We start from the raw sequence: 15,180 nt of genomic DNA on the forward strand, positions 1-15,180 counted from the left end.
AGCCAGATATCTGTCGGCATTGAAAAATAAAAAAAATAAAAATGTTAGGATTTTAAAGGACAACTAAAAGGCTACATAAATAGAATATACAATTGCTAAATGAGCATTATGCCCCACGATGCCTAGATCTAGTCTTTGTCAATAGAATGAGAAAAATTTTTATAATTACCTCACAGTCACTACTAATCGTTCCTCCGCACAGATGCTTTCACGGAAAGTGCTGCGATGATGATGTATCTCATCCTTCACATGTGAAAGCAGAACATCAAAGGTCTCAATGGACATCCGTAGATAGCGTTGGAATTTTGAAGGGTGATCCCGAAGCTGAAGATACAGGGTGTGAAAGGCACCATAAGTACTCCGCAAGAAATTCACTTCATGGATCCAATATCTCCTTTGCGAACTACGCTTTCTCTGCCGAAGTCGCAACCGCATCAAGCGAAATCGAACCAGCTCAGACACAAACATCTTGCTAGCAGAAGTTCACTCAATGCTTTCAAAATGGAGAATGAGTCTGCACCCACACCCCGACGAGGACAAAAGGAGAAAAAAAAAAAAAACTTTATTGACAGTGACAAACGCAGACAAATGGATACATCGCGAACGGACATCAAAATGAGAAAAACGCTGTCAAAAGCGTTAACGCAAGCGTTAACGTGAAGCCGATTTTTCTACAAATTTGATCCTTTTCTGTACATGCGTTTAACGGATCCGTTTAACGCCATGTACTTGACGCAATGTGAACCTAGCCTAAGTATAACAGGGTCCCTGAATCCCCCTATTTCTCTGTCCTCTGATGTGCGATCACATCAGAGGACAGAGAATGACATCGCTTTTTTTTTTTTTTTTTTTGCGGTCGCCGGTAAACAGTTAATTACCGGCGATCGCAAAACAGGGGTCGGTAAAAACCGACCCCGATCATGTTCTTTGGGGTCTCGGCTACCCCCGGCAGCCGAGACCCCAAAGAACATCCGGGTGCCGGGCGGCGGCCGTACTGCGCATGCGCCCGCCATTATTTCCCTGGAAAAAGATGGCGGTGCCCATCAGGAGCCACGAGGAGCACCGGGGGAGGTAGGTGAGTATTGGGGGGCTATCGGGGACCACATTTCTCTGTCCTCCGATGTGCGATCACATCGGAGGGCAGAGAAATTAAATGGCAAATTGCGTTTTTTTTTTTTTGTTGCGACCGCCGGTAAACGGTTAATTACCGGCGATCGCAACTCGGGGGTCGGTAAAAACCCCCCGAATCATGTTCTCTGGGGTCTCGGCTACCCTCGGCAACCGAGACCCCAGAGAAAATCCGACTCTGGGGGGCGCTATTCACTTTTTCCACAGCGCCGTTAATTAACGGCCCTGTGGTTTAAGTACCCTTAGCGGCCGCCGTTAAAAGGCGTATCGGCGGTCGTTAAGGGGTTAAAGAACATTTATTTTAACTTAGTAGGAACAGTGTTAAGATCAAGTACAGCATGCATTTTCCTTTTACATGGTCTCATATGTATTTGTTATTAGGAGACTTGCCTACTACTACTTTTATGTATGGGGTCAAATTGACCCCTTCAGTACTTATAGGTATGAATTGTAAAATCCGGGCCCCTGAAAAAGTTTCAATTCATTTTTGTGTCCTAAAATATACACTACCATGAATAAATAAAAGTCACAAAAACTCAGAACTCATTTGTTAAAATTTTAGAAATGATAGGAAAACGAAATAGCAAAAGGGTCAAAATGACCCCTCCGGTAGTTCTAGTGTTAATGCATATCTAATAAATATAGTTTTTATGTCTTCTTTTTAATTTGCTATCTTTTATATAGTGGAAATAGATATTTGAGGAATGATAAAAGTGAGAATAAAAAAAGGATTGAAGAACCTTGGAAAAAACAAAGAAATGAACAGATGTATTGTGCCCAGTGTCTAGAGTGGTAGTAAACATAATGTGGGTAGGTTATAGAATGATTGATAGCACTGCTCTTAGTCCACATTCCATGATATCTCACAACCCTAAGTTGAAGAAAACAGAGTTCTTCTTGCAGTTAGTGTTGGAACTAGAGTTCCTTGGGCCCACCAGGAGAAATGATTGGAGGATCTAAAAGGTTGATTGGAAATCGTTAACTATAAAGTAAGTTCCAAATGGAGTTGTCATTTACTAAACCTCTGTGGCCTATTATTATGTCGGAGCCTGGGTATACCTAAGGATATTCTGATATTCTCAAGGGTCTGACCATTACATAGTGCTGAAAATGGAGTGATAGCACACCATTCATTGTCTATAGAAATGCTAGAGGTACAGACAGTGCACAGTTATCAACAGTAGTCCTGTAGACAATGAATGGAGCATTGGTGCACATGAGTGGCCCCCCTTAATTTCAGGATTGCTGGGCCCAGCGCCAACGAGCTAGTTATCACTTATTCCCCATAGAGGTCACAACTTGCTAAATTGTCTTGAATAGTTTATTACCAAAAAGTATGTCGGTACTGAGTCTAGCACTTTTTCCACTCCTCTACCCACACATAACTAATAGGTCCACCATTAATCATAACTGTAGCCATGTATGAGTTCGTTGATAGTGGTTTTACTTATTTTAGGACAAGTTTCTCCCCATTAGGGCGTGGTGTGGGGAAATGACGATTGAAAGAAACCTACGTGTCAGGGAAATGTTTGTGTACAGTCATGCAGGCTGTTATGGGAACAGGACACTGCTCTTTGTTGGTACAATCCTCTAAGATCTTCATCAAACATCACCTTCACGGACAGCAAGTCACAACATGTGAAGGATGGCAGGGAACCGTCAGATACTCTCAGAAAATGATAATCATTGTATAACTGTTCCTGGAAATAAGACAATAAGTCAGAATAAGATGAAACTTTATATAGCATCATAGACAGATGACACACCATCATATGACTCCAACAAAATTCTTTGGAACAGATGAGGAACATGCGTATGTATTGGCTACCTTAAAGACGACCTGCCACTTGCTAAAAAAAAATAGGTTAAATACTTTGTGAAAACCTCTGAGCTCCCCTGATTCTGTTGCTCTTTTTTCTTTTACACTGAATCACTCCATTGCAGAGATATCACGTTTATTTGTGCTGGAGCGCACTATGTGAAATATCTACTTGCAGACCAACTGTGGGATTCTTCAGTCTTCTATGTGGGAGTGCGCTTTCACCCCTCCCTCCCAGTCACTTTCAATCACAGCTCAGCAATGTCTGAGACTGCTACATCACCTGATTAGCTGTGATTGGTAGTGTCTGAGGGGGAGGGGTGAAAGTGAACGCCCACAGAGAAGACTCTGAAGAAACGCTTAACTGGATCGCAAAGCAGAGATTTCAAATAGTGCACTTCAGCAGAAAGAAATGTGAGTATCTCTATAATGTAGTAGTGCAGCGTAAAACAAAAACGAGTGGCAGAGTCTTAGGAGTTCAGGGATTTTTACAAGGTATATAACTAATTTTTTTTTTATCAAGTTACAGGTTAGATCAAATCACTATGAAAATTAAATGTTCTTTCCTCATTGTATCATGCCTTTTTGTTAGCACAGTCCCCTGATAAAAACACAATCAGTTGGAATCTGTTGGGGAATCCAGCTTTCACTTAACCTGCAGCTTCTCCACAATCTGTTGGGGAATCCAGCTTTCACTTAACTTGCAGCTCCTCCACAGGAAACTTGAAGTATTACATGGTACCCCAATTTATCAATATACGGTAATATATGGACATGCTGTGTCCTCCAGAGGAAGAGGAGCTCACTGTAAGCATTCTTTACTCTAGCTAATGGATTGCCCTAATAGGTAATGCATAATAGATGTTATTACTCTAAGGCCAGTATTACATGTTCGAAATTCACCGTCTGAGTATGAACCATGGTTTCCAGTTCATCCATCGTTCTCCTGACCCAATTTCAACAGCCTTATAGGACCACATTATGGACTGTGCTTGGATCGATAACATCAGATGTGTGAAACTGACCTAAATGTGGACACAAATTTAAAGGAATTGTCACATGAAGAGAACCCATTCTGGAGGATTTAAGTCATCCTTCTATTATATTGATAACTATTTATGTAATTGGGTTCATGTAATACCAAATGTGACACATGGTTGACTGCAGCCTTGCTCTCCAAGATCAGCCAGGATTGACAATCTTGGTGATTATCTGATTACACCACAGACTGCATTTCGAAAGGGGATAAAATCAGAAAATATGGGGGCAATGTGCAAAAAAACAAGTTGGTATAGAAAATAATGTTATCCTTGATGTAATGTCTAAATATGAAAAATGGGCCTTAAAGGGGCGAGGGAAAGTTACTCTGAAGTGGGTGTTCCGAATCCTTAGCTAATAAAGCGATGCTTAAAATGTCCTGAAAATGTCGAGTGAATGTTTTAGGGGGTATACCTTGATTGAGTGTTGATGTGAAAGAAGAATGATGTGAGTCACCAAGTGGTGTGGTGGTTTTCGCAAGGATGTTTTCAGGATACATGTTACATACATTCCACAGAATGTAACATAGGTTACATCTGAACACTTCCTGGATTAGATAATGTAAATGCTAAAGCAGCTCCTCTGTCCACCTGGGCCAATACTGTCCAGCAGTCACACCTGACTTATTCCAATGTTGTGTCATGTGCAGAAAATAGCATCCATTACATAACCAGAAGAACCAGGTATGAATACAACTGAGGTTTTAAAATGTAGCTTTGCTTGCCTGGAGCCTACAGGGCCTGCGACGACTGTGACCGAAGAGAATTTTCTACTTTTAGCTTTTTACCTACGGGCATTTAGCATCTCGCATCTTGACATGCCCAATACCAGTGAGTAGATACATGAGAGGGTTCAATCACACCTGTTCCACCAAGAGGGTGCGGTCCTAAGTAAAATTTTAGTATTGACCCTCAAGCCTGCAGACTCCATAATGAGTGTAGATTTGGATAACCACTTGATTAGTACCCAAGAACCCCCCAGAGTGGGACGTCACAGTGGCAGACCAAAAGGATATATGCAGGCTATTACGTTCTCTTCACCGTGGAGGACACACGGGCAGTTGCATTTTATATGTATTGTGTATGTGTTATATCTGGATCGCCCCCACGTTAAGGGCAATGGGGTACTCGGTACCGGGTCCTTCAGTACTCGATAGGGATTGTCATGGTGGCCCGACCCGGCCCATGGCCCTAGGAGGGGCGTCCAATAAAAGGGTGGTGACAGTTTATATGAAGAATGTTTGTGACGCCACCTGTGGTACTCGGTCAGGTGACCGTCGCTGCTTAGGGGTCCGCTGGGGTGATGGAATGGCAGCTAGATGGTATACCTTCCCACAGGTGAAGTGTACCCCCAGGGCTTGCCAGAAGTGTAGGTGGTGATGGTGGACGATGTAAGGCGCAGTGAATAACGAGGACACAAAGGTTGCAGTCTCTTTACCTTTTACTGAAGACTTCAGCATCCACAGTCCAGAGTACAGATTACAGGGCAGGCAGAGTCCGGCCGGTCCGAAGGCAAAATCCAGAGTTCTCTTATCCAGGTGGAAATCAGTAGCCTTCCTACTAGCGCCTGGGTGTTGTAGTACCTCCCTGCTGAGCACCACGGGATAGTCCTCACAACCTTTGTAGATGTTCCAGATGTTATTTCTTCCTCTCTGTCCCCCAGATGGTATGTATAGGACATACCCGTATGACTGATGGCCTGAGGCTTGTTTATAGGGACCCTAGAGACGCCCCGACCCCCACAATTTGCCACTGTGTCTTCTTAGGTTTTAAGGTCGGGCAGCCAACTTGGAATTGACTGTCCTGCTGGTCTTTGAAGTAAAGCGTGGAGTCAATTACTCCCTCGGTGTTCCGGCCACCGGCTACGCGCCTCAGAAGGAGGCAGCCTCTTACAAGACAGAACTCCTTCTGGTGTTGTCTCCTTGTGCTGTGACTTCATTTCTCACTCCCTGCAACACAATTCCTTTCTTGTCCTTCCTTAGGATGCTGCCGCACGTGGGGCAGGCGCAGCTCCGTATCTTTCTGTCTCGTGCTAGGCCTCTGTCAGGATCCCACCCCTGACAAGGGCCCTCTGTCTGCAGCTCCGATGTTCCTCCTTTCCCCCTGTCTGCCTGACAGGTCCTCTCTGGGTCAAACCCAGGCAGCTTCTGACTCACTTTCTATCCAGCCCACCAGTTTTACCCTAATGTGAGGGGAGTCCTAATAGATAGAAACAAGGCTCCCCCTGGTGGACTGGAGTGTGAAGTGTGGTGTCTGTTTTGTGATACCTGGAAAGATGAACTCCTTTAGTACCATCAGACGTAATATCACTCCCCCTGGTGGAAGAGCGACATTACTGCAACGACCAGGACTCTGGGGCGCTGCATATCCATACCTCCCAGCCGTCCTGCATTTAAAGAACTGTCCTATTGTCCCAGGAGGTCTGCATTATGTCCTCAATATGTGCCCTGAAAACACAGATACAGTTGAATATAATGGTGGAGCAATGAGCTGTCTAGGTAGAGCTTGGCCTGGGAATTTCACTTGATTTGTATGCATGTATGTATCAAAACAGGCAACAGAAACCAGATCAGTACCACAGGAGCAGAGCAGGGATTATAGTGTGTATAGGGGGCTGTAGGGTCTTCATACTCTGTGTGTGAGGGAGGGGCATTATACTCTGTGAGGGAGGTTGATTGGGTATCTAACTATCATACTGTGTATGAGGGGTGGGGTAGTGGGTGTATTGCATTGTGTATGTGGGACTGCAGAGGAATCACAGCATGTGGGGATTTGTGGGGATATGTATTCTTTGAGTGGGGGACTGCACTGGCAGAGGGTATGATACTGTGTTGCGAGAACTGTGGGGCCATCATATTGTGTGTGGGCCTTTGAGGGCATCAAATTGATTGAGGGGGACTGTTGGTGAACATACTTTGTGGGAGAACTATGAAGCTATCATACTGTGTATGGGGGAATGTGGGGGCAATGTATTGTGTGAGGATTTGTGAGGCATTACATTAAACTGTGTGGGTGGCTATGACGGCTCTATATTGTGTGCACAGGAAAGTATTGTCGGGCATCTTTATGTGTGGTGGATTGTGGGAGCATCATACAGTGTGTGAGAGAATGTGCTATGTGGGGTCATCATACTTTGGAGTGGAACTGTGGGGGCATCATACTATGTGTGAGTGGTAGTGAGGGCATCAAACTGTGTATGGTGGCATGTACTGTGGAAGACTATGGGGAATTATACTGTGAGAGGGAGTGATGGGTAGTCTAACTCTTTTTGGTGATCTGGGTCACTTGGTTTTGCACACCAAAAAGAGCGGGCTCTTTTGGATCCCAAACGAAACTCTATTAAATACAGTATGTGTTCACTGCTGCTGAAACCCTGTCCACCCACAGAAGAAATCTCTGCCCATCTCCAGCCAACCAATGAAGCACTGGTTATTTGGGGTGGGGTTTCGGCTGCCGAACACCATCATTTTACCTTAGTGAAAGACATTCAGAGACTGTGAGTCTCACTGGGGTGTCAGCTCCCATTTTTCGCTGAAGAGAGCTGGCTCTTTATACCAGATTATTCACAAACGCAGCATCACTAGTGTGAGCGGGACTGTGGTGAAATCATGCTGTGTGTGGGAATGTACTGTGTGCGGCATCACACTGTGTGAGTGGGAATGGCTGTAGGGCCCGGGGCATCATCCTGTCGGTGGGGGCATCATACTGTGTAAGGAAAATGTACTGTGAGGGCATCATACTGTTTAAGGGGACTGTGTTGGCCAGGAAAGTGGTACTGTATGAGCACATTAATGGGCTTCACTAGGAGCAGTAGTTCTGTGTGGGCACATGCAAAGGACTTTGCAAGTTTAAGGAAGTGGCTTAACCTAAAATCAAAACTGCCACAATATTCCACAGTATGTGTTCCTTTTTCCTGTCTTTAAAGGTTGGCAGGTATGAGTGACTTGGAGGAGTGGAGTATGCCAGGTGACCCTATCACAATATATAATAGAGGGACAGGAGAGAGATCTTGAAAATTTTGACAGGTCTAAACCCAAAATATTTCAGAAAATGACATAATTTTTTATGACAATGACATTTATTTGCTTGCCTTTACCAACAGCCTCCTGGCATAGGACAGAAGCACACTAAAAGCCACATATGACCCATCAGTTGGTATCCAGTTTAGACCACTGGAAAAGCACTATTTGGCTATATGCGTTTATCCCCTAATACGTCAATGATAAAATGGCCAAACCCTTTCATCCAGATATGTTCATTCGTGTCATAGTCGTAATAAGCATTTCCTTTGCTTGGTGCAAAAATCCATTCAATCATCTTAGCCCTGTATCTAAATCCTGTATTTTTTTTTGGTTTGCTGGCATCTCTCTTGATACAGTGGCCATCAGCCCCCTTAGGCTTAACCCAGACAGGTGCCCTTCAGTTTATTTAAAGAAACAATTACTAAAAATATAAAAGAACTTTCACAAACAATAAATGCTTTTTGAGCTGCAGTCACCCAGCTTTTCCAAACGTCTGATCAACACACCATGGTTCCACTAGCTAGGAAAATTTGCAGTCGGAAAGCCGAGTGCTATAATGCGATTGCGTATAAAATACAAGGTCGCATCAAGGTCTTGAATGATTCCTTGGAGGAAAAGCTTTATTAATCTGCAAACGTATCCCTGCTATAATCAGTCCAAGGAAATCTGTGTTTAGTGCGCCCCCTGGTGGGGATATTATATTAGACATGCAGCGATCCTGTTACAGTTGAGGCCAAAAGTTTTGAGACTACAAATTTCGTTTTTCACACTTAGCTACTTCAGTATTTTCAGATCTTTTCATTGGATGTTTTAATGGTTACTGCAGTACAATTATCAACATTTCATTAGTTTTTAAAACTGTTATTAACAAATACATCAAGTTTATGTAAAGAGTCAATTTTACAGTGTTGTCCCTTATTTTTGAAGACTTCTGCCTTTCGCCCTGGCAGCTGAATATCAGCTTTTGGGTCAAATCCTGGATGATTCTTGTCTAATCAGTGGTTGGAGTTTATCACAATTTCATTGTTCTTATTTTTCAGGATTGGCCACAGGTTCATAATGAGATTGACATCTGGGGATCCAAACATTAAAAAAAAAAAAATTAACTTAGTTATTACAGTTGCCTTATGGCAAGGTCTCCATCATGCTGGAAATAGAATTGTTCATTACCAAATTGCTCCTGGATCATTGGGAGAAGTTGCTTTTGGATGAGGTTTAGATCTTATTCTTTATTCATGGCCATGTTGGTCAAAGTTATGAATGAGCACCTCTATGGATGAAAAGCCCCCACATATGAAAGGTCTCAGGATGCTTTACGGTTGGCAGACACAGGACTCATGGTAGCACTCACTTTTTCTTCTCCGGGCAATCATTCTTCCAGATGTCCCAAACAATGTGAAGAGGCTTCATCAGAGAAAGTAACTTTTACTCAAGTACAGGGACTTATTTCCTTTGATGAAGTCCCTTCAGACTGTTTAGGACATCTAGAAAAATGACTTTGCAGAGAAGAAAAGGTGAGCGCTACCATGGGTCCTGTGTCTGTAAATAAAGCATCCTGAGAGTGTGGGGGCTTTCCATCCATGGAGGGGTCTCACTCATAATTTTGGCTAATAACAGGGCCATAAATAAAGAATGAGATCTATCCATCCTCCAAGAACAACTTCTCCCAACCATCCAGCTGCAATTTGATGATGACAATGCTTTTTCCAGCATGATGGAGACCATGTCACAAGGCAAAAGTGATAACTAAGAGGCCCAGGGAACAAAACATTGAAATTTTGGGTCCACGCCAGGAAACTCCCCAGACCTGAGTTCCATTGGGAACTGTAGTCAATCTTCAAAAAGTGGGAGGACAAACAAAACCACAAATTGTGATAAACTCTGAGCACTGATTAGACAAGAACGGGCGGTCATTAGTCATAATTTGGCCCAGAAGCCGAAATCCAGCTGCCAGGGGAAAAAGCAGAAGTCGTGAAAAATAAGGACTCGCATTGTATATTTTGAATCTTTGTAGAAACTTGATGTATTGGTCAATAGCAATGTAAAGAGTATGAAATATTGATAATTGTACTCCAGTAAAAGTAGAAACATCCGACTAAAAGATCTAAAAACACTGAAGCAGCAAACGTGAAAACCAAAACTTGAGTCAGTCTAAAAATTTTGACCACGACTGTAGATTAAAATATATTGGGGAACTATTAAGAAAATGGATTTTTGCACAAGTGGATCTCTTTACCTTTCAGGCTCATGGCGGGCTGCTACTTCGGCAGTTTTATCTTCCCTGACTCCCCCACTAACACATACATTCTGTGACCATTGCACTATTCAAAGGATCCACTAACAGACCCCAATGTCTGCAAGTGGGTAAATGTAGACATTCAGCCTCCATTTAAAGGGACAATAACCCTCAGGGCCATTTTCTGTGCAATCAATTGTTCTCTGGTATCAGCTAAGGGAATAACTTTAATCTTTTTGCATTTTGCCACGCCTGACCATCTTTTGCAGAGGCAGTGAGATGATAATGGGACTATAGGCCCATATGATACCGCAATGCATTGCCCTATTGCTATAAGGTACCAATATAATAAAGACTTACTGGGCTCAAATAATAATGGAGATTTTTTTGTTACGGCATTGACAGTATGAGATAATTATTATGATATTTTATTAGTTTTATGCAAGCAGCGCTAAGCAATACCAAACATGTAAATATTTGTTTTTACATTTTACTTACATTTCTGAAAAAGGGCAGTGATATAATCTTTTATAGATTTTTTTTTTTTTTCGATTTTTCTTTTTTTCCCTTTCCTGCATTTTTTTATTGGTCTCTCTAGGGGACTTGAACCTGTGATCACTTGTACAGTGAATTGCAATACTGCAATATTACAGGATAGTGTCAAATTTCTAATCTTCTTCATAGCTATACAAACATGGTAAACACAGGGGCCTTTAGCCACCAAGACAATGCTGACGGCACCCTGCCTTTATGCTGCAAGGGTGAGGTGGTGGTGGGGTGATGAGTGTTTTGAGGGAACAACAAGAGGAAATTGCAGATAGTCGAGCTTCAAGTATGAAGATATCAATGGTTAAAATCCTTGACTTATTGGTTGTGATATAAATGTGGTCATAGGCAACGCGTTTCGAGCTTTATCACATTTGAAATGCGTTGTTTTTTTCTTGTGCACTATAACACAATACTATCCGTAATTTTCTTTTGTTCAAAATTCACCTGGTGGTGGTGTGGTTCCGTCTTTTAGAGCTTGCCTCCTCTTTTATGTTTGAAGGGACACCTTCCTTCATTTCAAACATCTTAAATGCCACCATCACTAGTGACAGCGGAGTCTAAGGTGTTAAGCTGCAGCAATCAGAGCACTTACATTTGGGTTCCGGCTCCATAACACAGCCGGCACCCACTCTGTATGAAGCTGTCTCAGCTTCTGTTTCGCTCAGTACATGCCGTTTGAACTTCCACATGTACGGTGGATGTTGCAAATTAAAACAAGACAAAGTGGGCCCCTCAGATTCTGTGAGCCCCAGCACCCTTTGGCACCGGCCCTGTGTATAGGGGATGCTAATGAGCACTTTTGACTACAAATTTGATTAAAAAAAACCTCCCTTCCTTTTCTCATAGAGAAGGGAAGAATCAACATCCTGCAAAACAACCAGTGCTAAAGGTCCAGTAGGGGTTATATTGACCGGGCCAATGTCACACAGTCAGTGTTGGCCATCCACCTATGTGTATTTAGATACCTTTGATAAGCGGAAAAGGATCTTTCCCAGAGGTCCTTGGATCAGATAGGATTTTACCTGTGTCCCTTCTCATTCACCTTTCTCTTAATGGCCTAATTACTGAGTATTTCCATTATCAGTAGGACTCCCCCTCTGTATGGACAACACAGTATTTAATAAAGTAGATCAAATTGTGTTATTATCTTATGTAATGCCAGGAGTGGGCCCCATTTTAATTGCTGATCTGAGGTTCCTTACCCTGACTGTCAACTAGTAGCCATCAAGGCTTATCTTTGCTGAGAACAAAAGGATCTGGTTTTTAACATCTGACATTCAAACTACCTGATCCTTATGCCCATTATGCACTTTCGATGGTTTGGCTGAGAGCCATTCTGGCTGGCTCTCCTATCTCTGCCAAGAGCTCATCTGTTCTCTATGAGAGAGCCACTTGCAGACACGGTGGCTTATCTCCGGGAGAAAAAGAAGAGCATCAGCAGTCCAAAATCAGACATGCTGGTTTCTTATCTCACCCGACAATTAATAGTCCGGGGTCCACATACACATGTTGGCTGGACTGTTGGTCAATAAGGGCGTATTTGGCAGCCATTAGTCTACTGTCTACGGGGGCTTTATTTACCTGGCCGGAGGCCCCCAAACACATTGGATGATTGGTATCTCCGAAATTGCATGCTTTGGTCAAACTTAATATGTATGGGAGCCTTAAGACATAGTATTCATAGGGTGTCTATGGCTGGTAGTCTGCTAACTTGCCGGCTGCCAGGTTGAGTGGGGCGAAAAAGACAGTTTGTTCATTGCCATCGACTCATTAGACTTCACCGTACCCTCAAAACATTTCACTTGTGTCTGATAGTTTCCTTTATTTGTTCGTACATTCACATAAATTATCTGTGGTCACCTCTCCTCTTTCCTCCTTCCTGAAGCACATACATACACATTTGGCATTGTATATGTGTTAAACATAGGAGACATATGGAGATCCTACAGTCTTATATTGCAATGATCTTAAAGAATCTTCCATCATGCATGTTTTTATATTTAGACTGACATGCAATCATAATGGACAAATGTTAAATTGGAAAACTGGTCATTCATCTGTTGTAGCTTCACTTTATATTGTTGTTGCCTGCGGAACCTCCAGAGGCTTCAAAGAGTCGGAAAAGTTGTCACTTGGGTTTTTTTTTCCCTCAGCTGTGCGACAGGGTCGTTGCATTCCAAGAATCTCCTTCACCATATCTCGAAAACTCCTACTCACGAAGCAATACAAGAAGAAATTGACAGCGGTGTTGAGTAAAGCTAACATATTTCCAATGTCCATAGCCAAGTGGACCCTCCAGTCCTTGTGGACAGAAGATACATACATGTGAATGATTATGACTATGGTCCGAGGAGCCCATAGCACAGCAAATACAGTTGTGATGCTCATGAGTATGGCTGTGGTCTTGCCTATTCGAAGTTTGTACCTTTTGGTCTCAGATTTCCTTCTGAGCCTAAGGATGATGATGGTATTGATGAGAAAAAAGAAAGTGCAAGGAATGAAGTAAATTATGAAACAATGGACCCATTTGAGGACACGGTCTAGCACACCTGGTGCTCGAGGATCTCTCCATACATCACTCCACCAGTAGAAAGGGATGCCGGTCACAAATGAGGCTAGAAAAACACTTACAATAATCTTACGTGTACGTTCTGGGTAGGAGAGAGAGCGATATTGTAAGGGAAGACACAAAGCAACATATCGATCCATGGTTAAAATGACAGTGATCCAGATGGAGGCATGGTTGGAGGAGAACTCAAGTACACTGACCATATGAATGAACGCGTTGGGCACCTTGCGATGGAGGATGGCGGTCTGAAGAATGAAGCCAACAAAAACAATAAAAATCTGAGTCAAGATGTCGGAGGTGGTGAGGGCCAGAAGGTAGAAGTAGGAAGATTTCTTGGTCCTGGACGCCAGCTTTGAGAGGGCGAAAGCTGTTAGGATGTTTACTGTTGGAAGAAAAGAACATGGAAATTTAAAAAAATCCAGAGTCCTACATATATTGCCTGACATATAGTGTCTGGATAAATTTCTAGTTGTTTCTAAAATTCTATGTATTGTTGGGCAACTCTTAGAAATAGCTATACCTAATGAACATCCCACGTGCCTGAAGGAACTGAAATAAAGGTTGGCCACACTTGACTAGGTTGTGTGTGGTATTGCAACACGGCCCCACTTTCTTCAAAGGAGCCATACTGCAATTCTAGACAAAACCTATTAACATGTGTTTTGCTGTTTTAAGGAAAAAGCAGCCATGTTTTTCTCATTGTGGACATATATGGATATATATTTTACTCTGTGAAGAATTCAGCCTTTTTTATTTAATGTACCCTATGGGAATCTAAGTTAGATGTAATAGAAAACTATGGTATTCTTTATTTAGTCCAGTGGAATCTTATGGTGACATAAGTTTGGATTACTGAGATTTAATGAAGCCCTAAGTTCAGCTTAGTAGAACCCTATGTTGATTTATCCTCTGATCATTGGATCCCTATGGTAATTGTTACGCTTCTTGATATTTGGAAAGAACTGAAAATGGTTTTACTATGGCTATGCTGGAGTTCAAAGTCTGAGGGACACCTTATTTTGTTCCCTCATAGTAGTCACCTATTTGCAGCAATATTGCTATACAGGAACAAAACCAGACATGGAAAATGGAAGAAGCCTATGGAGCTAGTTCAGGAACTTGGAGCATGGGACAAGAGGATGAGTCCAGGAAGAGGCTAAAAGCTGAAAGCAACAACATGGAGAGCAGAATAGGATCTGTGATGAGAAACACGGCGTGTAAAAATTGACTAGGAATTGAAGCTAAATGATGATCCAGAGACTTTTTCAGAGTGAGAACCAGTAACTATCTAGGAGCAGCAAAAGGTGGAACAAGGAAATATCAGAGGCAATGTCCAAGAGTAGACCAGGGTTGAAACTAAGGCTTCTTTCACACTTCCGTCGGTACGGGCCCGTCACAATGCGTCGGGCTGACGTACTGACGGACGCTGTGAAATAACCGCAAGACGCGGGCAGCGGATGCAGTTTTACAACGCATCCGCTGCCCATTCTGCAGTCCGGGGAGGAGGGGGCAGAGTTTCGGCCGCGACACACAAAAAAAGTTACATGGAACTTTTTTTGTGCCGACGGTCCGCCAAAACACAACGCATCTTGTCAGGAGGCATGGCATAATGTAAAAGTGGGTACTTTAAATAGCGTGTTAGAATTGCAATATAAGTACACACTGCTGTGTGCTTGATCCCCCATAATGATGTGGCCACAGCAGCGACATACATTTTAAAATATGACCAATTATCAGAGATTCCTACTCTGTCCCACTTCTCTAAGTAGCATAAATGGGCAGTGCCATAAAGGAAAAGAAAGATTTGATCATTATCAAAA

General features: G+C 42.7%; 1 protein-coding gene and 1 long non-coding RNA gene across 5 annotated transcripts in view; one reads left to right on the forward strand and one right to left on the reverse strand.

Annotated features, from left to right (window-relative positions):
* LOC143766044 (uncharacterized) overlaps nucleotides 1-15,180 on the forward strand; it is a 105,602-nt gene that overhangs the window by 61,820 nt on the left and 28,602 nt on the right. The gene's annotated exons all lie outside the window — the stretch shown is intronic.
* Nucleotides 12,384-15,180, reverse strand: part of GPR142 (G protein-coupled receptor 142) — a 44,978-nt gene continuing 42,181 nt past the window's right edge. For 3 of the 4 annotated variants that reach the window (XM_077253393.1, XM_077253394.1, XM_077253392.1), the window contains one exon: nucleotides 12,384-13,742. In XM_077253393.1, coding sequence (XP_077109508.1) covers nucleotides 12,865-13,742 — 878 coding nt within the window. In that variant the 3' untranslated portion in view covers nucleotides 12,384-12,864. The remainder of the gene's footprint in view (nucleotides 13,743-15,180) is intronic. The other variant, XM_077253395.1, reaches the window with a different exon arrangement.

The sequence above is a fragment of the Ranitomeya variabilis genome, chromosome 4 (assembly GCF_051348905.1).
Source record: "Ranitomeya variabilis isolate aRanVar5 chromosome 4, aRanVar5.hap1, whole genome shotgun sequence".
In the NCBI taxonomy this organism is placed as follows: Eukaryota; Metazoa; Chordata; class Amphibia; order Anura; family Dendrobatidae; genus Ranitomeya; species Ranitomeya variabilis.